General features: G+C 51.6%; 1 protein-coding gene across 1 annotated transcript in view; it reads left to right on the top strand.

Moving 5' to 3' along the window:
• The window catches only part of LAMA5 (laminin subunit alpha 5), an 86,520-nt gene that overhangs the window by 41,712 nt on the left and 19,561 nt on the right, over nt 1–25,247 (top strand). The window contains exons 7-36 of the mRNA XM_030502679.1: nt 4,292–4,407; nt 5,323–5,441; nt 6,146–6,236; nt 6,964–7,098; nt 7,549–7,611; nt 8,699–8,839; nt 9,198–9,335; nt 9,582–9,716; nt 10,175–10,309; nt 11,766–11,903; nt 12,322–12,374; nt 12,560–12,659; nt 13,145–13,197; nt 13,577–13,682; nt 14,333–14,432; nt 14,624–14,780; nt 16,457–16,595; nt 19,349–19,491; nt 19,593–19,699; nt 20,184–20,337; nt 20,680–20,840; nt 21,384–21,492; nt 21,773–21,870; nt 22,021–22,222; nt 22,623–22,749; nt 22,914–23,053; nt 23,821–23,936; nt 24,211–24,422; nt 24,614–24,818; nt 24,938–25,082. Coding sequence (XP_030358539.1) covers nt 4,292–4,407; nt 5,323–5,441; nt 6,146–6,236; nt 6,964–7,098; nt 7,549–7,611; nt 8,699–8,839; nt 9,198–9,335; nt 9,582–9,716; nt 10,175–10,309; nt 11,766–11,903; nt 12,322–12,374; nt 12,560–12,659; nt 13,145–13,197; nt 13,577–13,682; nt 14,333–14,432; nt 14,624–14,780; nt 16,457–16,595; nt 19,349–19,491; nt 19,593–19,699; nt 20,184–20,337; nt 20,680–20,840; nt 21,384–21,492; nt 21,773–21,870; nt 22,021–22,222; nt 22,623–22,749; nt 22,914–23,053; nt 23,821–23,936; nt 24,211–24,422; nt 24,614–24,818; nt 24,938–25,082 — 3,838 coding nt within the window. The remainder of the gene's footprint in view (nt 1–4,291; nt 4,408–5,322; nt 5,442–6,145; nt 6,237–6,963; nt 7,099–7,548; nt 7,612–8,698; nt 8,840–9,197; nt 9,336–9,581; nt 9,717–10,174; nt 10,310–11,765; nt 11,904–12,321; nt 12,375–12,559; nt 12,660–13,144; nt 13,198–13,576; nt 13,683–14,332; nt 14,433–14,623; nt 14,781–16,456; nt 16,596–19,348; nt 19,492–19,592; nt 19,700–20,183; nt 20,338–20,679; nt 20,841–21,383; nt 21,493–21,772; nt 21,871–22,020; nt 22,223–22,622; nt 22,750–22,913; nt 23,054–23,820; nt 23,937–24,210; nt 24,423–24,613; nt 24,819–24,937; nt 25,083–25,247) is intronic.

The following is a 25,247-nucleotide window of genomic DNA, read 5'->3' as shown; positions in this document are numbered from 1 at the left end:
TGTTCATAGCTCTGCCCTGAGAGGGAATCAGAAATTGGTCCAGCCAAAGTACCAGAAATTAGATGTTTTGTTTAAACAGGCTATTTTTCAGCCAGTTCAGCTCCCTGGTCTGGTTTCCCTGCCCACAGCTTTGCCATCCCCACGGGAGCAGAGTGCTGGAATGGGAGGGTGGGTGCACAAAGCCAATACTCTTGTTGAACATGGAGCTTTCTCGTCAAAGCCCAGGGCTGGTTTCTGAACTTGCCCAGTTTCTGAACTTGCTCAGAAGTCTCCTGATTCCCACATGGCTTCTTAGGCACTGGGGCAGTGCTCTCATAAACAGATGGTCTCCCAAGAAACTCTAGTGCCCATTTCTACTCATAAGAACCATAAATTGGTTATGTACGTAGCTGAACAACTGCTCTTTGCAAAAGAACAAGAGCGTGCAAAGCAGTTACTTTTTGGCTCATGGGACTCTTCCCATCCGCCTTGGCAACTTGAAATGCCAAAGAGCTGCTTCAAACCATGAAAGTTTGCTTCTTAGCCATCTGTTTGCAGGCTGAATGTTGCCTTTATGAAAGGGATGGATAGATTCAGCTGGACACTTAGATTCAGAAGGAAGCTTATATTTCTTTCTCATCAGGATCATGTAGAGCTTTTGGATCTTCTAAAATAAAATTCCACTGAGTCCCAGCCAAGGTTAAAGCTGCTAAGTACTAAAACAAAGATGTATTGGTAAGCAAGCCTGCCTTAGTATGCCAAACTCTGACAAAGGGAAGTTCATAAATATCTGAATGCACAGTTCCTTGGTTTTGTTTTAGCCTTTGGTGCTGCTGGATGCAGCATCTGTGTACTAGGGCAAAAGCGCTTCATCGTGCTAAGTGATTTTAACATTTTGGGTGTATTGTTGGCTCGGGGCTCTCCAAGAAGGGAGGGAGAATTGAAGGAGATGTGTTTGGAATCCTTGTTCAGTGCCACTTCTGCTGACAACTGTCTCTGCCTCCCCGAATTCTCCTCCTCCACTCTCATTGGGATGCATTTGGCATCTTCGCCCTTGGCCACAAACCACGCTCTAATGTTGCAGCACATGTTCATAGGCAGCTGTTGCATTTCACCCAGAGCAGATCGTGCTTGCCAGGAGGAGAAAACATTTCCTACTTGGGTGCTTTGTACAGTCAGTATGTAACATCTGTAAAGCCCTTTGGGATACATCAGGACAAAGATGCTGGGTAAACAGAACTTCTCTTGGCATTGCTGTACCCTGTTAGCAAGCCCAGGAGCATGGAGAAGTCAGCAGAAATACAATACTTTCAGTTGAGAAAATGAGTAATTGGTGAAACGCTGCCATTCTCCAAGGCTCCAGCAGCAGCTGTGTCCAGCCTTCCCACTGAAGTGGGCACTGCTGGGCAGTCATCCCACCCCTCCTGCCCTCAGGTAGCCCAGAGCCAGCATGGTGATACCTGCCCTAACAGTGCATGGCAAGAGGCATTGCAAAGGCAGTTTGGGCTCAGATGCGCTGTCCCTGCTTGTCATGGGCCCCAGCTGTCAGAAACATTTCTTCATTTCTTGAGAAATCTGTGCAATCTATCTGAGCAGGAGTGTGATGTGTCCCTCTGCTCATGTCCCTCTTCAGACGCTGATGTGCATCAGCAACAGGGCAAGGAAATGGAAATAGAGGGAGACAGGGAATGTGAGTTGGCCTGGCACTATTAAAAATCCCAGTTATGCCTCAGCCTGTCTGGGAGGTCTCTGCTTCTCATTTTAACTTCTCTCTTCTGCACATGCCTGTGTTTCTTGTGCCTGTTGCCCAGAAAGGCAGGATGAGCACTTTGATAGAGGTGAGGTGAGCTAGAAATCTTGGCAAAGGCTTTAGGACGTGATGGATCATGTTCGTGAGCTGACTTCCTGGCCATAAATGATAATGTTTACCCAGCTTTGGAAACCTTCTCTGAAGTGCCAAGTTATGGAGCCTGCACATCCAGCTGTATTAAGCTGGTAGCACATCTGGTCCACACGTGTATATGTGCAAGGGCCTCAGTATGTGGGCAGGTACAGCCTCCTCAAGGGTCTTTGCATTTGTTGCAACTGTCTCTCTTGGGCCCAGAATCAAATGGGCTGCATTAAGGGACATTGTCCTGGTTAAAGGTGAACACCAGAGGAACAGGCATAAACCTTTCTCCTGGCAAACCCCATGAGCAGCAAGACAAGCATCAGCAGGGACCTGGCACGTTGCAGATGGAGAGCCCAGGCAGGAACTGTGTGTTAACACATGGCTGCTGTTGATGAGCACAGGAGAACCCTGCAAGTGCTCTGCTTCTGTCTCATACGAGCGACTCTCTCTGTGGGTTCACTGCCCCATCACGGGTGCCACAAGAGAGGAGACAACCGGAAAGTCCAGCTGCTGCTTCTGTGCCTGATGCTGAAGATAACCAGCAAGACAACAGCAGCCTGACTGGTCAGAAGCAGATCTGCAGGAGGAGATCAAGGATACTTTCCCACAGCTGAATCCTGAATCTTTCCCATTGTGGAAGGGGAAAACGCCATGTGTACTGGTAGATCTGTGAATCCCTTTTGCAGGTGATTTTCTCTCAGTGCAGTGAGAAGCAGACAGAGGAAGGGGCTGGTTTTTCTTTGTTGTGCTACTCAGATGTCCTGGTCAAAAGCAGATGCAGTGCTTGTGTGCTGCTCTCAGTCTGACTCAGCTGCTCGCTGGAAACTGTTCTTAGTCTCTGTTACTGAGCATCAATTCCAGTGGGAAGATTGTGGTTTTATTTTGGATGGCAGGATGACCAGGAAATATGTGCTATGTGAACACAGCCGCTCCCTCTTCTTCCTTGTATATATTCAATCAATGAAACATGTAAATATTGTGGCTTATGCACATTTGTGCATAATTCCCTCACAGCACAGACTCGGCACAAGGTGCTGTAAAGCTGCTGTGATAGATGAGCTCTCCGAGAGGTCGTTGTTAACTCTGGACAGCAGAGACTAAATAAATAGCTCCTTCTCCATCTGAAATGTGCGTCTTTACTCATGGAGTGCCATCTTTTTGCATTCTGGGAACTGAACCAGTGCTTTCAAACATCTTGGACATTAAAGAGCCAAGGTGTGTGACTGGAGCCACGTCCTCCAGCCAGGGAGATTAACACTGCTCAGCAGGTTTATACATTGCCTGACTCAGTGACCATCTTTCTCCACACATATGTATATGGCTGAAGCAAACATGCTGAGTGTTGTCCCAAAATTCAGATCATCCCATATTTCATTTTAATGAGTTCACTTCTCCCGTGCTCTGGCTATTCACTGTACGTACACTTGCAGGTCCCACATCTTACAAATGCATGTAGGTGGAAAGCACTCAGCTCCCTGCAGCCTCGGTGGAGCATGTCTGCCCTCCTGCATCTCACCCAGAATGACTGCTCCATTTGTTCCTAATGTTTTAAGAAATTACATTTATTTTTAAACACAGCTTTTGAATGGAAAAGCATTGGAGGAGGGAGAGATGGGAGTGGCAGCCCAGCCCTGAGGGGAAATGAGTAATAACAGATAAAAGCTGGAACATGCTGTATTATCCATAAGTCTAATACAACAGAAAGCGTTTGTGTTGGATGGGAATCGCCTTCTCTTAAGTGGAAGTTTTGGAGGTGATGTCACTGATGTTAATGAATCACCGTTGCGGTCGAGCAGGGACAGGATCCGTCAGTCCACTGCTGAGATTTCTTGCCTGGTGCCTCCGGAGCTGCCTGTTTACCCAGCACAGCCCAGCCTGTGCCGGCTGGGAAGAGCAGGAGGTGCATTGTACAGGGAGCGTGGGGCCAGCAGCTGCTCAAGGACTTCATTCAAGTTTCATGGCCTTCCTCTCTCAAGCATAGGTATTCCTGGAGGAGCAGATGGGACCCGTGTGGCCCCATCCCTCTCTGGCTCTGGGCTATCATTTATTTCTCTCACACTGCCCCTGCACAGTGGTGGGGACATCTTTGTGCACCATGCCATTCCCCCTCAAGTAATTTGCTTCAGCTCAGGCTGCCACCTCCAACCATTTCACATTTTATTGTCTGGCTAGGCAGTGGCACACTGATTTTAATCTAATCCTTGTCTCCATGTGAAGAAAAGAAGAGTGATGGTGGAGAAGGAAGGGAGAGAATGGCGCTGGAGGAGCAAAGTTTGGCTCAGAGAAGATACAAAGCAGCAATTCAAACGTTAAAAAAAGCCTTAGAAGCCTCTTTTTAGAATATTTGGATTAACAAACATCCCTCATTTGATCCCTGTCATGGCCACAGGCTCAGCTGTACCTCATTCCTCTCCCTTGCAGGCTGCAGTGTGACTGCCAGCACAACACCTGCGGCGGGTCCTGCGATCGCTGCTGCCCCGGCTTCAACCAGTTCCCGTGGAAGCCTGCCACTGCCGACAGCGCGAACGAGTGCCAGCGTGAGTTGGAGTGGGGTTTTCCTTCCTTTTCCAGCTGCTTTGCAAGGCACAGCTTGCCCTGTGCTTCACTAGCCCCTTGGTGCAGTGCAGAGAAGCCGTTCATTGCAGCGGTGGGGTTTGTGGTGTGGGGCACTGGGGGAAGTGGAGGTCACTGGCACTGCAAGAGAGACCACTTTGCACAGTGGTTAACTGTGCTCAGTCGAGGCTCACGGAAGGAGGCCCATTAGGTCTAATGGGACTTTGATTCTGCTTCTGTTCCTGTTCCTCCCCCGTGTCCAAGAGTTCGTGCAGGCAAGTCTCATTGCTCAATTCTGTCTCCAAGATGAATTACATTTGGATGTGTTTACACACAGGATGTCTTTATTTGTCCTGAGAAACCTTTGGTAAATGCCGACAGTGGAATTTATGCTGCACTGGGAATGCAGAGCATGGAGCATAGCTACATCACACAGTCTCTTACAAACTCGGGGCAGCAAAGGACAGTTGGATCTTAATCTTGTGGGTTTGTAAAGAGCACCCTCACTGGGTGCTGAGTTTTACAGCTCACCTCTATCCTGGATGGGATAAAAGAGGCAAGAATGTTTCCCTCTAAACCAGACTACTCGAGGCCTCAAAGTTGGGTAATTTCTTTCTCATCTATACATGCCTGTACAATTTTTACTTCTGATTTTGTGCCTGCTGCATTCTTCCACTTGCAGACTGGGCTTTGTGAGAGAGTTGCTGCTTCCATGGATTTGAACTGGAACACTTCTGGGAGCTTGGGTGATCATGTAACCCCCCCAAGCACCTTTCCTCATTGAAAGTAACCCATCCAAAGTCAAACCCACAAGAAAGAGTTCATATCTCAAGATCCAGCTGGTGACTGAAGGCTCTCCATGGACTGGTGGCTTTGCTAACGTCTGTCTGTACTTTCAGCTTGCAATTGCAATGGCCATGCCTACGACTGCTACTATGACCCAGAGGTGGATCGCCACAAAGCCAGCAAAAGTCGTGAAGACAAGTTTGAAGGGGGAGGTGTTTGCATTGACTGTCAGGTAGGCCTGAAGAGCTCCCCTGGAAAAGGCTGTCGCAGATCTTTGTGTTTGTTTCTGCTGTTGCTGGCAGCTCCACCAACCTCCTCAAATACCTCCTCTTACCTTAGTTAGTTCTCTTCCTAGAAATTTAGTCTTAGACATAGATTAAATGAGTGTGCACCAGTAATGAAACTAGCACTTGGGTTCCTAGCTGTCCCCTGCATTACCTTTCCGAATGCAGACATTGGGAGGAACAGGTTGGTGGTGAGCACATTGGGAAGTTCCTGCCTGGTTTGCAGTGCTCAGTGCTCTCTGGATCTGTCTCTGACCACCAAAACACCGGTCTCCTCAGTCTCTGAAGTTCCCAGTGGAAGTGGGGAAAGTGGCTCTTCTGCTCCCAAGGTGACTGGTTAAGTCATGTACTGGTATGAAACTTCTAGCTGTGCTTTCTTGCTGGGAGGAAACAGATTGCTCCCATCCTCTTTGCACAAAGTGAGCAGGGCATTTTACCATCTGAAGCAAGTGAAATGGGCTCGAGGTCAGTATGAACCTGACTCGTACTGTGTTTATAGGAGGATGCAGTTTTCAAATTGATGTATGTGGAATTGTGAGCAGATTTAGGTCTTCTGTGTGCTGCCACACCTGAAGCTGTTGGTAAATCTGGCAGATGAACATAAATCCTGCAGGTAGAGGAACTGATGCCCCTCTAACCCACTGTCTTTCAGCATCACACCACCGGCATTAACTGCGAGAGGTGCATCCCAGGATACTATCGGTCCCCTGACCACCCCATTGACTCTCCATACATTTGCTATCGTGAGTGTGACCTCCTCTGCAGGTTGTAGATGCTCTCCTGGACTTGGTGATGCTGGGGAGGGTGGACTATAGTGTTGGCCTGAGAGATTTTCTGGTATAGTGAATCTGGCACCATGATGTGGCCACGTGGGTGGTTCCTGCTGCAGCTGGTATTGCCTTTGGAAAGATATGTGTGCATGCAGACGGTATGTGTGTCTGCAGCCTCTGTGAAATCAGAAGTTGTGGCATGTTCCAAGGCTGGAACAAGCTAAAAATGTGTTGTCTTCTTTGCTGTTCCCAGAGGGAAATCGAGTCCTAGCTGTCATCTCTGTCATCTTTCAGCTGGCAATTACAGATCGTCATTCTCCATGCCCCAAGACAGGGATTTCTAGGCAGGAGTGGGTTATATCGTTGCTGGGGAGCCCAGCTCAGTCTGGGGGCTGTGACACGTCAGCTGTTCTGCACTGCATCCTTGTGACTGTTGCCACCACCACCTCTCTTGGGCATTTGGAGTCTCCTGGAGAATCCAGTCGGGGTGTGCTGCTTTACTTGAGACCTCGCAGTGGGACAAGCACAGTGGCAGCAGTTCCTCTAAACCAGACCCAATCTCTCTTTATTTTTGGAGAGTATTTGCAGCAGATGGTGGGGTCTCTTCCAGAGGCTCTGTATCATAGCGATGCATCTGTGGTGCTCATATGGCTGTGAGCACAGTCAGTGACAACCGCTGCTGGCTTGTCCCTCCCTGCAGGGTGTAACTGTGAGTCTGACTTCACCGATGGTACCTGTGAGGACCTCACCGGCCGCTGTTACTGCAAACCCAATTACACCGGGGAGCACTGCGACGCCTGCGCCGAGGGGTACCTCGACTTCCCCCACTGCTACCGTAAGTGGGGGCTGTGGGGACGTGGGGTGACCCAGTGGGTGCAGGAAGCACCAACAGCTCCAGCTGGGGCTGCTCTGCAGGTGCCTTTTCCCCATGCCATGTGGCACTCCTGTCCCAGGAAAGGTACTTGCAGGTGGGGACAAGTCCATCTTTGGCTTGGGTGGAAGCTGGACCAGAGCTGAGCTGGGCTGAACCCAGCTCTCTGGAGTCAACAGGAGCTTCCCATATGGCTGGAGTCTCATCTTTCACTTTCTGTGAAAGTCATCTTTCCAGAGCCCAGGTTAAGAATGCCTGTAATGGATCTTTGTTAAGTGGGATGTCTGCACTTTGTTCCGTGTTCCCCATCTGCATTCAGCCTGTTCAGCTGTGGGACCATCAACCCCTTGATATCCCGACAGGATTTCTTTGAGTGTGTGTGATGACCTGTGCAATGTCTCTTTCTCTGTGCAGCCATTCCAGCTTTCACTCACAACGACACTGGAGAACAAGTGCTTCCTGCAGGACAGATAATAAGTAAGCAGTGCCATTTTCCTTGATTTCTTCTCAATCACCATACTATTTCTGTTATATCTCACCATCCAATGTAAGACCAGGTCTTCAGCTTACAGGGCACATATGTTGTAAGAGACAGCCCTGACACAGAGTGGTTTTGAGAGAGGATGCAGCTGATGGGGATGTCCCTTCTGGCCTTCCTGTAAAGGAACACCCCCTAAGATCACAGAGGGGCTGTGGCTGAGCTGGAACCTGAGCTGAGTTCTCCCAAATCTGAGCCCTTGGGTCCACATCCAAACCTGTCCTTCTGCCACACATGCTTGCCCTGTGTTTTCCATGTCATGGGTCCATGCTGATGGCCCCTCTGCCCAGAGCTGCTTGCTGTGCTCTTTCTCTGTTGTTTTGAAAGCTCACCCATGCCCTCATCCCTGCTCCCCTCCACCTCCCTCCTCTCTTGTGCTCACTCCTCTCAATTCATCTCCCTTGAGCTTTTTTGTCTCTTTTCCCACCGAATCCTCCCGTCTCATGCTCCACACTGTGCTCCAGATAACCTTTTCCTTCCTCTGATACTTTAAACTCTTATCTTCCAGACAGTTTTTTCATTCCTGAGCTGCAGTGCCTCACTTCCTTTCTCATTTCCCCACTTCCCCTTCCCTCTGGTTCTTGGATGATTTTTGCCCTTCCCTCTCCCAGCTCTGCTGCTGTCAGTGAAGGCAGGGCTGGCCTCAGCACTGCTTGCCTGCAGCACCCACTTGCCCTGGCAATGGGAAGATCTCAGGTGCAGCTGAGCGTGGAGTGACCAGAGAGAAAGCCCAAACCCCAGTCCGGTTAGCTGAAGGCTCTGGTTATTCCTGCACAACTCTTGGGCAATGCTGCAGTGAATCAGCTCTGTGGTTGAGATCTCCCAACACCCTACAACCCCACGAGCCTGCTGTATTCATCACCTGAGCAGGCTTTGGTTAAAACGCATCTGGTAGGAAGGTTATTAAGAGGCAAATGCTTGAGCTGTTGCCTCTCAAGAGGGAAGCCCTCTCCTTATGGGTCATCTGCCCAGCAGCGGAGACGGACTGATGGTGTGGGGTGTTTCTTGTGTGTGTCCCCACTCCAGACTGTGACTGCTACGCCGGTGGGACCGAAGGCAACGCCTGTCGCAAAGACCCTCGGGTGGGGATGTGTGTGTGCAAACCCAACTTCCAGGGAGCACACTGCGACCAGTGCTCCCCGGGCCACTACGGACCCGGCTGCCAGCGTGAGTGACTCGGGGTTAGCAGCCCCACGCTCTCCCTGCTGGGGAGGAGTGTGCCTCTCCCTGTCCTCCACTCACCCTGGAGTGGAGGAATTCTCCAGCCCCACTTCCAAGTGACAAATTCCCATGACTTTTGCTGGTATTTTCCATCCAGCCCTGACCCTCCAGCATCCTCCCAGCCTGGGGGGCTCTTGAGAAATTCCCTATGGATATAAGCTATGGGCCAGGCACGCTTGCCATCAGCTGTGTCCCCCGTGGTTTCGCCACCATTTCCACCCCAGAGGAGCAGGCGCTCTGGCTTTCCTAGGAAGGGGAAAGATGGAAAAGCTGCTTATTTATTAGTGCCCCTGTTGCTTTCCAGCCTGCCAGTGCTCTGGCCCTGGTCAGTACGATGGCACCTGCGACAGCGAGACAGGGCAGTGTCTGTGTCGAACGGGATTTGAAGGGCACTTGTGTAACCAGTGTGCTCCTGGCTACTTCAACTACCCTCTGTGCCAGCGTGAGTACCTGTCAGCCGTGGGCCTGGGTGGGCATGCACAAAGCCAGAGTCTTCTGGCAGGGTTCTGAAGGACTAGAAAGTGGTTTTGTGGGTGTTTTAGAGGATCCAGCAATGGGCAAGGACCAACAGTTCGAATGCTTAGAGCACCACCTAAGTGCCCATCTAGGAACCTCGGGAAGAAAACCATATTGCCATGAGCTTTGCCCCATGCTCCAGCACCAGACACATGGTTTCTCTCTGTTGCAGTATGCGGCTGCAGCGCTGTTGGGACGCTGCCAGGAGGCTGTGACTCCGATGGGAAGTGCTTCTGCAGACCCGAGTTTGCTGGGCCACGGTGCGAGCAGTGCAGCCCTGGGTACCACTCCTACCCCCACTGCTATGGTAAGGGCATTAACCTTCAGTCACTTGCTGAGAAACATGCCTATTTTTGCAAGTTTTGGTGTTTCTCAAAATCAAAACCCAGGTGGTTTGCACTGTGAATTTGGCAGGCTCGTTTTGGAGGTCATGGATCATGCCCAAGCCTGGAAGACAGCAGTTTTTATCATGCTTCCTCATCACAACCCTGTTGTGACCTGGTGCCTCAGCTTATGCCTTCTTTGTCTTCTTAGCATTAACCTACTAAACTGTTGAGGAATGTTGAATGGGCTGTAAAAAACCCTCAGTGGCGTTTTCCTGGTATGACCATGACTCCAGTTGAAAATATTGCCTGTCTTTCCAGGGGATTAAGGAATTAATTTAGTTCTGTTGGAAATGGCTGATTCCTGTGGGGCTGAATGATGATTCAGACCAGCAGTGGTTGGCCTCGAATCATCAGGCTACTGAAACTCCTGCTCTTACAGCTTGCTCCTGTGATTCCCGGGGTGCAGTGGACAACAACTGCAGCCCTGCTGGCCAGTGCCGATGCCACATGAACTATGCAGGACATGCCTGCAACCAGTGTGCCCTGGGCTTCTACGGGTACCCCAGCTGCACACGTGAGTAACCACCATCAGATCTCGGGAGAGGGAAGGGAATAGCTGCTGCTGGCTTTCCTTTCCATAAGCAGCCTCCTGGGGAGGTTTAGATTGGATATTAGGAAGACTTTCTTCCCCAAAAAGGTTCTCAAGCACTGGATAAGGGGAAGTGGTGAAGTATTTATATGTATATATATTTATGTATATATATATAAAAATAACTAGAGATATTTAAAAGACGTGTAGATGTGGCACTGAGGGACATGGTTTAGTGGTGGGCTTGGCAGTGCTGTGTTAATGGTTGGACTTCATGATCTTAAAGGTCTTTTCCAACTTAAACAATTCCATGAGCCTATGATTCTATCCACTTCCATGGGCATTGCATCACAGAGCTGCTAGTGCCGGGGCTGAGCAATGCCTGTGGCAGGTGCCTGTGGCCCCAGACACTCTGCATAGCCCTCCCAGCAGTGTCCCCATCTCCCGCCCTGCCGGCAGTCCGACTGGAAGCCAGATGGACTCATACGTCTCCCGGCAAGAATTTAGCGCTCATTAAAAAATCATCTGTGATACAATTTCCCTGAAGCAACAAAAGAGCATCATCATCACCCTCTTGCACCATACTAAATGTAGACGCCTGAGCTGCAGCCAGCTGGCAGAGGGCTGCTCACAAATGCTGATGCCGGCGATATGCCTTTGAAGAGGCTGGCGGCAGAGATGAAGTGGTCTCACAGGAGTTAGTAGTCACTTCTGGGTTTGGTATTTTTTGTCTCATAAAGCACTGTCTAAATGGCAGACCTGTAGAGGAGTCACAGCGGGGAAAAAAGAGAACCTGATTTATTTTTAATCTGTTGTTTTATGAACAGTGTTTTGCTGTTAGCCAGTCTGGGGGTGTCAGCCTAAACCATCCCCTCTGGCAGGGATTTGAGGAGTGCTGGCTGGGCAAGGAGGGCACAGGCAGCTCCCTGGCAGCTCACTGACCTTTCATGTGATAGGCAGCAGGATCTCGACATGCATTTGCAGCAGACAAGTCATGCAGGAAGCAGCAGAGCCATTGCTCTGCCCTTGCCCATGTCTGCTGCCCACATACAATATCCTCAGGGCAGATCCTGATGGCCAAATGGGTGTTTGAGTGCAAATAGGCTGATGTGTCACTGGTTGCTGACCTTTAGGGGATGAAATCACACATTCCCCTTTTCCTTAGCCAAAACTTCTTCCCACCTCCAGAAATACACATAAATGTATGTAAAAATAGGTGTGACAAACATTGCAGCTTCTATTGTCTTTTGTTTTTCTTTAAAAATGGGGTGTTTCCAACCAAAAGCAATGAATGAGTGTGCATGTTATTTATAACCCATATTTCTGGCTGCTTCGATGGGGATGAAGGTCAGGCAGACAAAAGAGGTTGCTGGTGGGAAGCCTTGAATGCAGGAGCCCCTGTGCCCTGCTGCTCCAGCACTTGCTGTCCCCTCTCCTGCAGCTTGCCAGTGCTCCCGGGAGGGCTCCCTGCACAGCACCTGCGACCAGGACACGGGGCAGTGCAGCTGCCGGCCCAGGGTGGCGGGGCTGCGCTGCGATAGCTGCCTGCCGGGCGCCTATGGATTTCCACACTGTGAAGGTAACAGCCTCAGGCTGCACCAGGGGAGGTGTAGACTGGATATTAGGAACAATTTCTTCACCAAAATAGTGGTCAGGCATTGGAACAGGCTGCCAGGGATGTGGTTGAATCGCCATCCCTGGAAGTGTTCAAAACCGTGTAGACGAGGCCCTGGGTGGTATGGTTGAGTGGTGGCCTTGGCAGTGCTGGGGAAATGGTTGGACTTGATGATCTTAAAGGTCTTTTCCAACCTAGTTGATTCTATGATTCTATCATTCTCACTCCCTCATGGGGTGCGACTCCAGTGGTTTAGGGCATAGTAATGTAGTGCTGGTAAATGGGCTTATCATCCCTCAAGAGTTTTGCAAGGGAAAGAATAAGCCCCTTTAGGGACAGGGTGTGAGCTCTATAAATCACTCCTTGTGTCTCTCTTTTCCAGTGGGCTCCTGTAACCCAGCAGGGTTAGTGACTGCAGATCCCTCGCTGGCACCGGTGAGTATTGAATGAACCCACCAAACCCTGCAGGTCATTTGTGTGTGATCCCCTTACTCTCACTTTGGGCCAAGTCCTTCCTTAAGCTCAGCGTAAAAGCAGCCATTACCCACACCAGAGTATCAGACACCACATTCAGGCACCGTGCTGCAAATACTCACCTGCTCTTTTCTCCCTTTCCCCAGGGCTCCTGTGCGTGTCGGCCATACGTTGAAGGCCCAGCTTGTGACAGATGCAAGCCCTTATACTGGAACCTGACTCCAGAGAACCCCTACGGCTGCCTGAGTAAGGAAATGGCATTTGCACAGCCCCAAAAAGTCCCTTTTGTGTTGTAATGGTGCAAGACCCAAACCCAAGCCAGTGGGGACCATCATTGCTGGATGGAAGGGATGTCCTTCCTTTCATCTTCACCCTGAAGTGATGTCAAAGCTGGAGTGGTCTTAGTAACCTCCACCTGGAGTGGGGAAAAGGCTGGAGCCTGGAGCTTTTTGTTTGGGATGAAACACAGGGTCATGCAATGAGTTGTGCCATTCTCAGCCCTCCCTGCAGACTTAATTTTCTATGGCCAATATTTTTGGTACTTGTGTCCTCAACAGTAATTGTCCAAAATTAAACATGAGCTCTTGACAGCACAACCCTCTACTTGACCAGTTTCCAGCTCCACTTAACCCAGCCAGTATCCTCCTGTGTGGTGGGTACTGTCCTCCATCAGGCTTCTTCTCAGGGGCTGATCAACCTTACGGCTTTCTTGTTCACCTCCCTCTCTCCAGGCTGCAAGTGTGAGACCAGGGGCACCATCAGTGGGATCGCAGAGTGCCAGCAGGTGGGTTTGCTCCTCTCTGCTTCCGAGCATGTGCTGTGTTGGGAGTGTTTCAGCTCCGTCTCTCCCAGCAGCTGCTGGAGGAGCCTGTCCTGACACTGAGCTCTCAAAGGTTGCACCACAGTCTGGGCTTGCATGAGAACATAGGATTAAGACCTGTCATAAATTAGGCACCTAAATATTTCTGGGTCTGGCCCAGGATGCTTGGATTTTTGTTTGCCTGCACTGTTGGGTGATTTATGTGGCCACCCACACACAGGAAGCCATGTAGAGCATGAAACTCAGAATGCTTCTCCAGTGTCTCAGGCTAGGACCCAAATAACTGAGAAACAGCTTAGATGTGACGGGAAGGAATGAGCTTCCATGCCTGCTTCTCTCCTAGGGTGATGGGCAGTGTTTCTGCAAGCCAAATATCTGTGGCCAGTTCTGCTCGATGTGCAAAGACGGCTACTTCAACATGGAGAATGCAAACTACTTTGGCTGCCAAGGTGAGCCCCCTTCCTGATGCGTGGGGTGAATGGGGGGGCACAAGAGCTGACGCTGGCACAAGTATCTCTGCATGTACTGACTGTTGGCCTTGGAGAGACGGGGCAGGAGATGTCCCACCTCTTCTTTTTGATCTTACCATGGCCCAGAGCAGGGGCTGGGTCTTGCTGTGGAGTTGGACACCTGAGTTCATGCTTTTGCCACCATTGGACACAGGTGTCTATCAGGCTGGGGAGTGGAAAGGTTTTCCCTTGGGTGCTAGAAACTGGTGTGTTTTAACCACTGGCCATGTCCTTCCAGCTGTTCCCATCCCTCCTGGTGGGAGCAGGTGGGCATGTAGGGTTGGCTGCTCTCTATCATGCCCATGGGAAGAAGTAAAGCAGGAGATCCGGCCACTCTCAGCCAGCCCATGTGGTCTTGGCAGGGCTTGGAAGAGGGAACAAGCCATGAGGGTTTGCAGACCTCGTTCCTCCCTCAGCTGCCTGGAAATAGCTCGGCGCTGAGGTGGAAGAGGAGCCGATCCAAGCGGGGCCGGGGCCAATATGAAAACGGATACAATGGAATAAAAACAGCGGCCGCGGGCGCACCTTTGATTAGTGACCAGGAGCTCGTTAGTGCGTGGGGAATGTCAACAGGCGCTTCCTGCCCACAGGCTGCCGCTGCGACGTCGGCGGGGCCCTGGGGCCATCCTGCGAGGAGCGGAGCGGAGCCTGTCGCTGCCGGCAGAGCACACGCGGCCCCACCTGCACCCAGTAAGCTGCTGGCAAGAGATGCACCTCGGGGTGCTCTGCCTCCCATTCATCCCCCTGGGGACAATGTCCTCTGCCACCACAGGGATGGGGACCTCATCGTGATGGGCTGCTGCCACATCGGCTGCGGAGGTGTCCCCTTGCCTGTCCCTCCAGGTAGCTCAGCAGGTAACAGAGCTCCCTCTCTTCCCCAGACCCGCACGGGACCATTATTTCCCTGACCTTCACCACTTGAAGTACGAGCTGGAGGAAGGCACCACACCGACTGGCCGGGCCGTGCGCTTCGGCTACAACCCCCTGGAGTTTGAGGGCTTCAGCTGGCGAGGATACGCACAGATGTCCTCCATCCAGGTACGCCTGGTGTCACTGTCCCAGCCCAGCTCCCCATCGGGGGGATGCGGCCGGTGGAGGATTGACATGCTTTTGGCACACGTCTTTCACCCCATGTGCTTCTCAGACCCCCAAAGTCACATGGTGGCCAACATAAACAGTACAGTGTATATATAGCCTGTTCACACAGATATTTCCTGTAGTGCTGGGGATGACATAGACTGATGAGGGGAAACATCCTAATTTGGGAATCCCCTGACATCCTAATCCATTTAGACAAAGGTGGTAGCTTGGTGATTACTTACAGGGATGTCTATAAACACTGTCTCTGGGTTTCCTTGTGGCTCTTTCATCTGACTCTGCTCTTTCCTGCAGCTGTCTGCGTAAACCTTTCCTCCCTTCTCCAAAAATAAATGAGTTCCTCCTTAGCTGCCATGTTCAGCTTGGACCTCTTGTTACCATTCTGCCTCTGCTCTTGCTGTGAGCTGTAACAGTGGTTGACACTAATCTGGAGTTGTCTAAGCCCTCAAAGTGAAGCTATTTCATCTGTTGACCCTTTTTTCTCCTCGGTGGGTTCTTCTGCATGGCCCCTGTGGAGGTGTCACCTCTGTGTGTTTGGGGATGGGGTGCAGGGCAGTGATTCTTTTGACAGTCTTGTCCCACGTAAGATGCTCCTTATTCTGGTGCATGTACTTTCAGTTCTCTTCACTTCTTCATGGTTAAGTAAGATAACAGAGGGGCCAAATGCATTAGCCATTTCCTGTTGAATTTGTAGGTAGGAGCTAAGGAGCAAACTCCTTGTAGGCTGCCTTGAGAAAACCACAGCCTTACAGCTTAAGGATCGAGCTCATGCTCAAGTTCATGGTTTTTGTTTTGCATCCAGTGTTGGTTTGAGATAGAAATAGGCCTTGATAAGAAGGGCTAGCACATGGCTTTCTGCTGGCAGGTCTCACCTGTGGTTTGCTCTCTGCAAGATCCTTCCAGTTTGCTCTCCAGTGGGAAGATGCGTTTGAAGAACACAGAGCCCTCCTTAGGAGTCTCCCTGTGCAGACCCCAGCTTTGCCTTGTAGGCAGGAGGGTATTTAAGCAGATGCTTAGATCTCTTTGAAACAGTTTGGACTTAAGCATCTCCTTAACTGGGATCTTGCCAAACAGTGTCCTGGCAGGCATAGGGCTGGTACACCCATCAGTGACACAGTCCATTAGCACCACTAGTCCTTAGCATTGAAAGGTCCCAAGGATAAGGAACCAGCTCAATTTGCAGCCTCCTCTAAGCATCAGGGCAAAGCCCCATCAGCACAACGGCCGGTACTTCAGCACTTGGTACCTGCTGGTTACGGCACACTAAGCCCAAGAGCAACATGCCGATAACACCACCAAGAACTTAAACACCTTCCCTCTGGTGTGATCTGGGATAGCACCCTGCCGTGCCACAGCATCTTCCAGATGTGGTCAGAGCTTTTCCACCCCCTTCCCACAGGCAGGTTGCTCCCTTGGTGGCTGGCCCCAGAAGAGCCAGCATCACGAGGTGCCTGTGCCATGGGTGCAGCAGGGCCGGTGTGCTTGTCCTCTCCTTGCGCTGTGGCATGTTGCTTTGGGAGCAGTGAGCCGAGCGGCTGCGCTTGCGCTGGTAGCTGCGGGCGGTGGAGGTGATTGAAGGTGTGCTCTGCTTCTCTCCCCTTTCTCTCTCCCACCAGCCCAAGGTAGTGGTGACTCTCAATGTGACCTCCCCCGACCTCTTCCGCCTCGTCTTCCGCTACGTCAGCCGGGGGCCCGCCAGTGTGGAAGGGAGGGTCTCGGTCGTTGAGGAAGGAAAGTTTAATGTTTGTGGCAACTGTAAGTGCATTTTTCACTTCTAGACTAACTCAGAGCATCCCACTGCTGCGACACTGCTCCTCCGCCCCTTCTCCTGCCCCCAGGTTTGCCCGTCCCAGGTGTGCCCATCCCAAGTGTGCCCGTCTCGTGGCCGGCCAGAGCCGTGCCATGGGATGTGAGGGAGGGGGAAGAGAGGCAGGCAGGCAGGCAGGTAGGCAGGCGGGTGAGGCTCTCCCGCAGGCAGGAGCTGGCCCCCCAGTGACATGTGCCCCATGTGCTTTTTTGCTTTTTGCAGAATAAAATCAGAGTCACTGTAGACGTGAAGGAGGCAGAGCTCTATCTGTTCCATGTCATCCTGAGGTATATTAATTCAGGAGGGGCCACTGTGTATGGCAAAATTACAGCTTATCAGCCACGAAGGAGAGGTAAGGATCCCAGACCGCTCTGCTCCCCTGCACCATCGCCACCTCCTCCCCATCCCAGGCAACCTTCTGCATCATCCTTTCCAGAAGACACTTCCATGTGGCTTTACCCATTAGTCCTGCCCTTCCAACTGCAAGGCTGCTTTGAGTTTGCAGCCCCCTTTATTTAATAAAGCAGCAGCAAGTTGGCCCCAGCCCTGGGGCTGCACACTGAGGAGTTATCACCCAGGCTGGTGTGAGATAAGGCTATCTTATGATTCCATACAACCTTCCCAGCACAGGACAAGATCACCCCAGTGCCCCAGGCAGAAATGAGCTGAGTTTCCACAAAGCTAGGATGGGCCAAGTGCTGGGAACTGGATCCAAACTTTGTCAGCTGGACATGGTTTCATTTCATAGATGCCCTCACGTGGCAGTCCTGCCCTTGCCTGCACTTCCCCCAAACCAGGCTGCTGGCTTCACTCATAGTCTGGGGTTTGGAAGTGGTGTGGAATCGTATGTGTTGTACAGGCATTGCACTCTGGTGCAGTGTCTTCTCATCAAGCCATGAGCTGCTGGAGAAGAAGAAGAGGCACCGAAAGATGGCTGAAGAATCCTAGAGACATGGATAACAAAAATTCTGGGAATCGATATGAGAAGAATGCATGGGACAGACCTGAGGCCATGCAAGTGCCCTAGTGGGTGGCTGGCTGATGATTTTACTGCTTCTGATGCTACAGCCACATCATCCTTCTGAAGATCTTCCTCCAGACCATATGTGCACAGCACAAGGCTGTCGACACCAGCTGCCTAACTCACCAGTGTGTGAAGTTTTCTCTTGTCTTGAACTGACATAAAGGTGTTTTGCCTTTGATGTGATATGCAGGGCTTGAAATGCTGAGATATTATTTTTCTATTTCTTTTTGAGGGGAAAAAGAACTCATTATTTTTATGGCCAGTTATATTACACAGCAGAAAGACAAGAGAAGCATGAGCTCAGGAAGTGTTTAATCAGTCCTATCCAGCAGCAGAGCTCATTTGCCTTATAATGTTCTTCCCTCCTTGCTCAGAAGCAACACTGGATTTTTGTAGTGCCAAAGGCAAACTGCAAGACATGTACCAGCACCGGGATCTGGGAGGGCAGATCAGCTCCAGAAATGCTGAGCCACCTTCTGCCCGAGTGGAATGGGCTTCACTTGATAATGGACAAGCAGCCTGGAAAGAAGATAAGTTGCAAGATGTGGCTTGCGAAAAGGGAAACCTTTTCCAAGTATATGATTTGCAGACCAGTTTCTCCCACCCCACTTCCAGAAGCCATCTCAGTTTGAGCTGTGCATCATCTCAAAGGGATGTGAGACTTCAGCTTGTCAAGAAATCTCTACCCCATTGCCTGCTCAGGGAAACCTCTTCATCCCTTGCATCCTCACCTCTGCTTCCCGTCTGAGAAAGCACGGGCTCGGACTCAGCTGATGCCAGGCATGCCGCAGAGCTAGCACACGTGGGAAGGGGTTACCCATCCCAGCAGTAGCACAAGCCTTTGCTTTAGCTTCTGGCCCTCTGCATTATGCCTTGATGTCCATGTGCCACACCAGGATAGGCAGCGTGCCACATTGCCCACTTCCTTCTTCATCTCGTTTGCTCACCGTGCAGCCGTACTCAGTGAATCCCTCACCCGTGCTCTTCAGAATGCTCCTGAGATTGCCAGACAGGCAGACAGTCTGCTTCTAGGTGCTGTATCATTACTGCATCCAAAGTTCGTGAATTCTGAGGTTATGGGGCTGTGTCAGCTGAGCCAAGGAGCTGTTCAACAGGAGCAGGATCTGCCCTCAAACCCCTTCTGTCCTGTCAGTTAAAATTAATGTCTAAGCCTCGGGTGCAGAGTCTGTGGCTGGCAAGAAAGACAGGAGCACAGCTTAGGGTTTGCCAGAAGGCAGGTACCTCGCCTGTGGAGCTGGGATCAGAATATCCCTAAGGAAGAATATATCTGGGCAATTCTTTTTGTCTGTCTCAGAATACATTCTTCACAGATGAGTTCCTTCCTTCTCTAGCTGGCAAAACACTCTTGGCATGCAGTGCTCCATGCTTTGCAGACTGGGGAGGCAGAGCACACTGTGAGAGCTGTGGATGAGCATTAAGGATTGCAGTGATTTCTTTTTTTTCTCTCCCATTAAGCTTCTGAGCAGATTCAGAGTGGATGTCTCTGTTACAGGACAGTGTGGGATTGTGGTGCATCTGCTACAGCAGCCTTGAGAGAGCAGGAGCCCGGGACTCCCCAGTGCACTGCAGAGCTGCTTCCCTGAGCATAGCCTCCGATTTGCAGCCCCAGGTTTTCCATCCCAGTTCCTTCACAGCCTCTCATCCCTCCCGCTCCAGGTACAGAGCAGACCAAGCAGATTGTCTTTGCTCCCAGCACGGAGCCAGCCTTTGTCACCGTCCCCCAGAACAGCTTTGGGGAGCCCTTCGTACTCAACCCCAACACCTGGTCTCTGGTTGTTGAAGCAGAGGGTGTGCTGCTGGTAAGGACCAGCCCCTGTGCTCCATCCACCACAGGGGGCTTCAGCAGCTTCTTGGGGTCAAGTGTCCTGAACATATCCAACTCTGCCATCTCTCCTCCTAGGACTATCTCGTTTTGCTACCTAGCTCATACTATGAGGCACCAATACTGCAGCTGAAGGTCACGGAGCCATGTACCTACCAGCCAGCCCCTGAACAAGCCACTCAGAAGTAAGGATCTCCATGTCTTTGTGCTGTGTGGGGCTTACTCAGCTCCTCTTGGCCTGGGGTTACAAAATATACACAGTCCACACTCTGTGAGGGTCTGGATGCAGTAAAACCGATGAGTGGAGCGCTTTGCTGTTGTTGATAAAGCTTGCTGAACCTGCACTGGCCTAGAAAGCCAGCGCATAGGTCTCTTCATCCATGGCACAGGTAGTGTGTGTTTCCATGGACGCTGGAGAGCCAGCTCACCCAGTAAGACCATAGCCCTTTTCTTTGCTAGACTGGATTCCCAGTGCCAGTCCTGGAAAACGGCTACAATGAGTTATGTCTTGCTGGACTGTTTCAATTGAATGGGCAGAGCCTGGCAGTGATCAGAGCATCTCAGTGCATCTGGTTGCTCTGCCCAGGACCTCTCAAATCTTGCTGGCTGCATGGGTGCTCTTGGCTTTTAAAATCATAATTTAACAACCGTACTTTGCAATTCTTTTAGCTGCCTCCTGTATAAGTACCTGGCTGTGGACGGCTTCCCTGCAGTGGCCGGGGTGGATGCAGTGTGCAGGCTGGACAACCGGTTACCCAGGCTGTGTCCCACCGAGCAGCTCACCCCTTCCCATCCCCGGATGGCCACGTGCAGTGGCAGTGACGTGAGTGGCACTTGTTCCATCCCTCACATGGGCACTGCAGCACATATCCCTCTGCTTCCCCCATCTGGTGCTTTACATACACCCAGGCAGGTTACCAGAAGGGCTTTGCACCCATGTAACCCCTGCTGTTGCCCCATCAGTTTTGCAGCTGTGTGCTTCCACGCCCTGTTCAAGGCACCCCAAAGCAGTGTCTTGCATTCAAAGGGCCTTGCAAGGACATGGTAAGAGTTGTCCCATTGTCCTCTCAGCTGCAGAGGAGGTTGGTTTGTAGCACGGGCATCCTGCCCTCATTCACTGTGGGGAGTGGGACAGGAGACACTCAGTCATCTCTCTGTCCTCCAGGTGGAAGTCCAGCTGTCCCTGACTGTTCCTCAGCCTGGGAAATACGTGCTGGTGGTGGAGTATGCCAACACCAATGCTTTGCAGACAGTGGGCATTGCTGTGAGCTCACCGCACTTAGCCATGCAGCAGGGAACATTCATCTTCTACCCGTGTGTCTACAGGTATGGTCATCTCTGAGATGGAGAAAGGATTTGGTTCTCTTCTGGCACGTCAAGGACAAGTTCTTCCCCAGTTGAGGACCTTTTTCTGCTTTATCACATGAACAAAGCAATGCCTCAGTGTTGTACATCCGAGTTGTGCATGGCCAAACTCATTCTAGTGACTGGCCATCCCTGGGAAGCCTGTACCTGTGCCAACATAGTCTTCTAATGCCTCTGCCAGGAGATAATCTGTTGCTTCCATTTACGGGGGGGGTACATTGGCAGGGGCTTGGGTTTAGAGAATGGCCTACAGGCAGGTTTATTGGAGGTGTTGGTGCAGGTTAAACCATGTCCCTTGCTGTAGAACTGTCTGACTTCAGACTGCAACCTTTGCAATGGAAAACAAATGTCTGGGGTGTCCATGGGAAACTTAAGTCTTATGACTTGCCAGAAAAGACATGAAAAGGTTTCCGGGGACTCTGTATTCAGGACATAGAGCTGGGAAGACAAGAAATGGGTCATGACCCTGCTCAAGGCTGGCTTCACAGTCCGTTTCTCTTACAGTTTCCTTTGTCGAGGGATCGCTGTGGATTCCCAGAGCCGCATTGCAACTTTTGAGCTTACTTCAGAGGCCACCATTCGCTTCACCTCGGATTTGGCTGACTTCTTCCTGGTAAGCTCCCTGCAAGGGCAGCTCTGTTGGCAGGTTGCAAGGAGGAGAGGCAGGAGTTGGTACCTAGCCTGTAGAAGGGTTTTCTAGTCCTGTTTGGACTGGATACTAGATCTTAGTCCATGTCATGACCAGTCCGAGGTGGAGAGTGTGGTCATTGGTGTGTTTGGAAGTTAATGATGATAGTGTGGTCAGCCTGATTGCTGGTTAGCACAGAAACTGCTGTAGGCTCCCAGTGGCAAGAGACTGTCATGTAACTGGGCATCTCTCTCACATGTGGCAGCACAAGGTGTACCTCATACCTGCTGAACAGTTCACCATGGAGTTCATTGAGCCGAAGGTGCATTGCATCAGTGTCCATGGCACGTTCTCACCCAACAGGTAAGAGTCTCAGGTCCCTCGGGGTTGTAGCATGAATGTGGCTGTTTCCAAAAGCAAGTGCTTCCCCCACTTCCCCCAGTTTGGAGCCATTTCAGCCTCTCTCTTTCCTTGTCAGAGACCTTTACATCCTGTTTTCTCCTTGTTTTGCAGCAGCTCCTGTGTTCCCTCAAGGTTCCTGAAGCTTTCTCAGTCGATCGTTTTGGAGGGGGGTCAGGCTTTGCCCATTGCCCCTGACGTCCCCCTGGCTCAGGCTGTTCATGTGGCTCCAGCTGGGGTCCCGTTGGAACCTGCACCTCGGCCTCCCACAGCAGTGGACCCCACTGCAGAGCTCATCCTCCTGCAGCCACCGCAGGTAGTGCCATGGCTGTGGGTTGGGCTGGTTTGCTGGTGCTGTGACCGTGGACACCCTGGGGCAGGGAGGATTTTCCTTCTCTATTGTGTAGCTTTAGCAGTTAGCATTTTCAGAGTTTAATCTGGACTTTAAGCTTGTCCCTGAACCTATAATTCCCATGGATTCTCCTGTCTTAGCTCCACCCAACCCTGTTTGGGTTCTCAACCCAGGAAAAGCTTTTCAGTTGGCACCATTAGAGGGGGGAGTGTGGAGACATGGGGGGTTGATTCACCAAAAGTCTCAAGGCCTGACAGTTGTTCAATAAAAGCACAAATCTGTGTAATAATAAAACCATATCCTGGCTGTGAGTGCAGGTGTCTGATGTGGGGTTTTGTCTCTTTGGTCTCCGGTTTTGGGCCAGGCTGCTGTTGTGTTTAACACCCGGATCCAGACCCTGGGACGCTATGCCTTCATCCTGCACTACTACCAGCCCAACCATCCCACCTTCCCCGTGGAAGTGTTAATCAATGGTGGGCGCATCTGGCAAGGTGAGAAGAGCAGGGACCTGGGGAAGCTGCTGGTAGGCAGAAGCCCTGGGCAGGTTTTCGTGGCAGAGGATAAAGATGAAGCGAGACTAACTCATCTCTTCCAGACTGGGAGGGTGTGATGGGGACTGCAAGGGAAACGTTGGCCCAATCTGTTGTCTTTTCAGGTCAGACCAATGCAAACTTCTGCCCACATGGCTACGGGTGCCGGAGCCTGGTAGTTTCTGAGGACCAGATTATCCTGGATGTTACGGATAATGATCTGACTGTGGTTGTTCGAGTGCCAGAGGGCAAGCAGCTGTGGCTGGTGAGTCTCTCTCTGGGAAGCTCCCAAGGCATGCTGGACCAGGCTCAAGCAGGACTGGAGTTTGTCCTTGGCTTTTTGTCACTGGGATGTTTCCCACCATCACTCAGGTTCTGGACTACCCTAGAAAGGCAATCTCCAACCTCAGTGGTGTAGGCTTGAGGACAGAATTCACAGAGACAGCATCTGTGTATGACAGTTACTCTTCACTGTGTGGGTTTGATACCAAAACAAGGCACAAATTGAAGCTGTTGCTTTGCATACATAGCTTGCGATGATCCAGAATAAGCCTTATTCCTGCCCCAGCAGTATTTTACACCTGCATAGCATTGGTTGTCCAGGCAGATCTCATCATAGAAGCAGGTAACCCTTGTTATCCTCAGGCAACAGGGCTCGAGGATTGACCAGGATTTGGATAAATGTCTGAAAGACGGAATTGGAACCCGAGTGCCTCCGTGTCTAGAAGTTTAAATGACAGTCACTGCCTGCCCCTCTGCTGGAGCCAGTGCTGCCCTTGTGGGCTATTCTGCCTTTTTGTACTCCAGTGAATTTGGGCCACTCCTCACGTGGAGCTTTAGGTTAGATGGGCCCTGCTGGACAGACCCCAATAGAGAGGTGACCCCTGGTCTTTCAGTACTTTGGCACTTTGTTATGTTCTATCTGAGCAAGCAGTGAGCTGATGAGAAGTTAAGGGTGGATTTGGACTTTTGAGTGAGCTCATTTTCAGACTGCATCTGTGTGGCTCAGCCTGGCTTGTCCTTGCTTTGCAGGATTATATCCTTGTGGTCCCTGAGGACAGCTACAGCTCTCAGTACCTGCAGGAGGAACCCTTGGACAAGTCCTATGATTTCATCAGCAGCTGTGGCATCAACAGCTTCTACATCAAGTAAGACCCTTGGCTTCGAGGTGGCTGCCTTGCTGTCCACAGTCTGCACTCTCCTCAGGGAGCAAAAACCCATTGACTTCATGTGTGGCAGCGGAGGGATCTGATTAAGGCTTTCTTTATCTAATGACCAAACCTGTGTGTATTTGGGGATCTCAGTGTCACGGGGCTCTCCCTCTTACTAATTCAGTACCTGTTGCTGCAGGAGATCCTGCTGGGTTTTGGGGTGGTGGGAGGCTGGGGGGTGCAGCCCGATGACTCCTGCCTTCCCCTGCAGCCCCAGCACATCATCAAGGTTCTGCCGCGACTCTGCCATCTCACTCTCCCTCTTCTACAACAACGGGGCCCAGCCCTGCCGGTGCCACGAGGCAGGGGCACGGGGCAGCCAGTGCGAGCCCTTCGGCGGGCAGTGTCCCTGCAAATCCAATGTCATCGGGCGAGAGTGCTCCCGCTGCGCCACCGGCTACTGGGGCTTCCCCAACTGCAGGCGTGAGTCGTCCTCATCTCCTGTTTGCTTTCCCAGCACGTGCTGTTCTGCCCCTTACAGGGCTGAGGCTGATTTGGGCTCCGCTCACATGAAAACAGCCCAACTCCTGCAAACAGTTGAGCTCTGCATCCATTGCCTCTTGCTCTCTTTGGGTCTTGCTCCCTCAAACACAGCCCCTTTCTGCCCCTTCCAGCCTGTGACTGCGGGACACGTCTCTGTGATGAGGTGACGGGGCAGTGCATCTGCCCTCCGCACACCCTGAAGCCAGAGTGTGTTGTCTGTGAGCCCCAGACCTTCGGCTGCCACCCCCTCATTGGCTGTGAGGACTGCAACTGCTCTCGGCCCGGCGTGCAGGAGCTGACGGAGCCGGGCTGCGACGTGGACAGCGGGCAGTGCAGGTGAGGGAGCCCTGAAGGTGGTAAGGCATTGGCACAGGTTGCCCATAGAAGCTGTGGCTGTTCCCCATGCAGAGCACAAGGCAGAGGTTTCTAATGCTGTGGCTTTTTGTCCCATCCAGGTGCAAGCCCAATATCATCGGGCGACAGTGCGACCTCTGTGCCACTGGCTACTACCACTACCCCAACTGCCGGCGGTGTGACTGCCACCAGGCTGGCACCGAGGCGAGTGTGTGTGACCCGGTCACGGGGCAGTGTCACTGCAAGGTCAGTCCTTTCATGCCTTCACAAGATGCTTTTCCCCTCTGTTTGACTCTCCTGCTCTGGCTGTGGATGTGGGGGGCTGTAGGTGTCTGCTGTGCCAAGAGGGAGTGGGGCTGGAGAAGGAGAGTGCCTGTGTTCCTGAGCTGCAGCCAGCATGCCCCATGGGGT

This window comes from Strigops habroptila, chromosome 13 (genome assembly GCF_004027225.2).
Source record: "Strigops habroptila isolate Jane chromosome 13, bStrHab1.2.pri, whole genome shotgun sequence".
Lineage (NCBI taxonomy): Eukaryota > Metazoa > Chordata > Aves > Psittaciformes > Psittacidae > Strigops > Strigops habroptila.
This window is presented reverse-complemented; position numbering and strand designations above follow the sequence as displayed.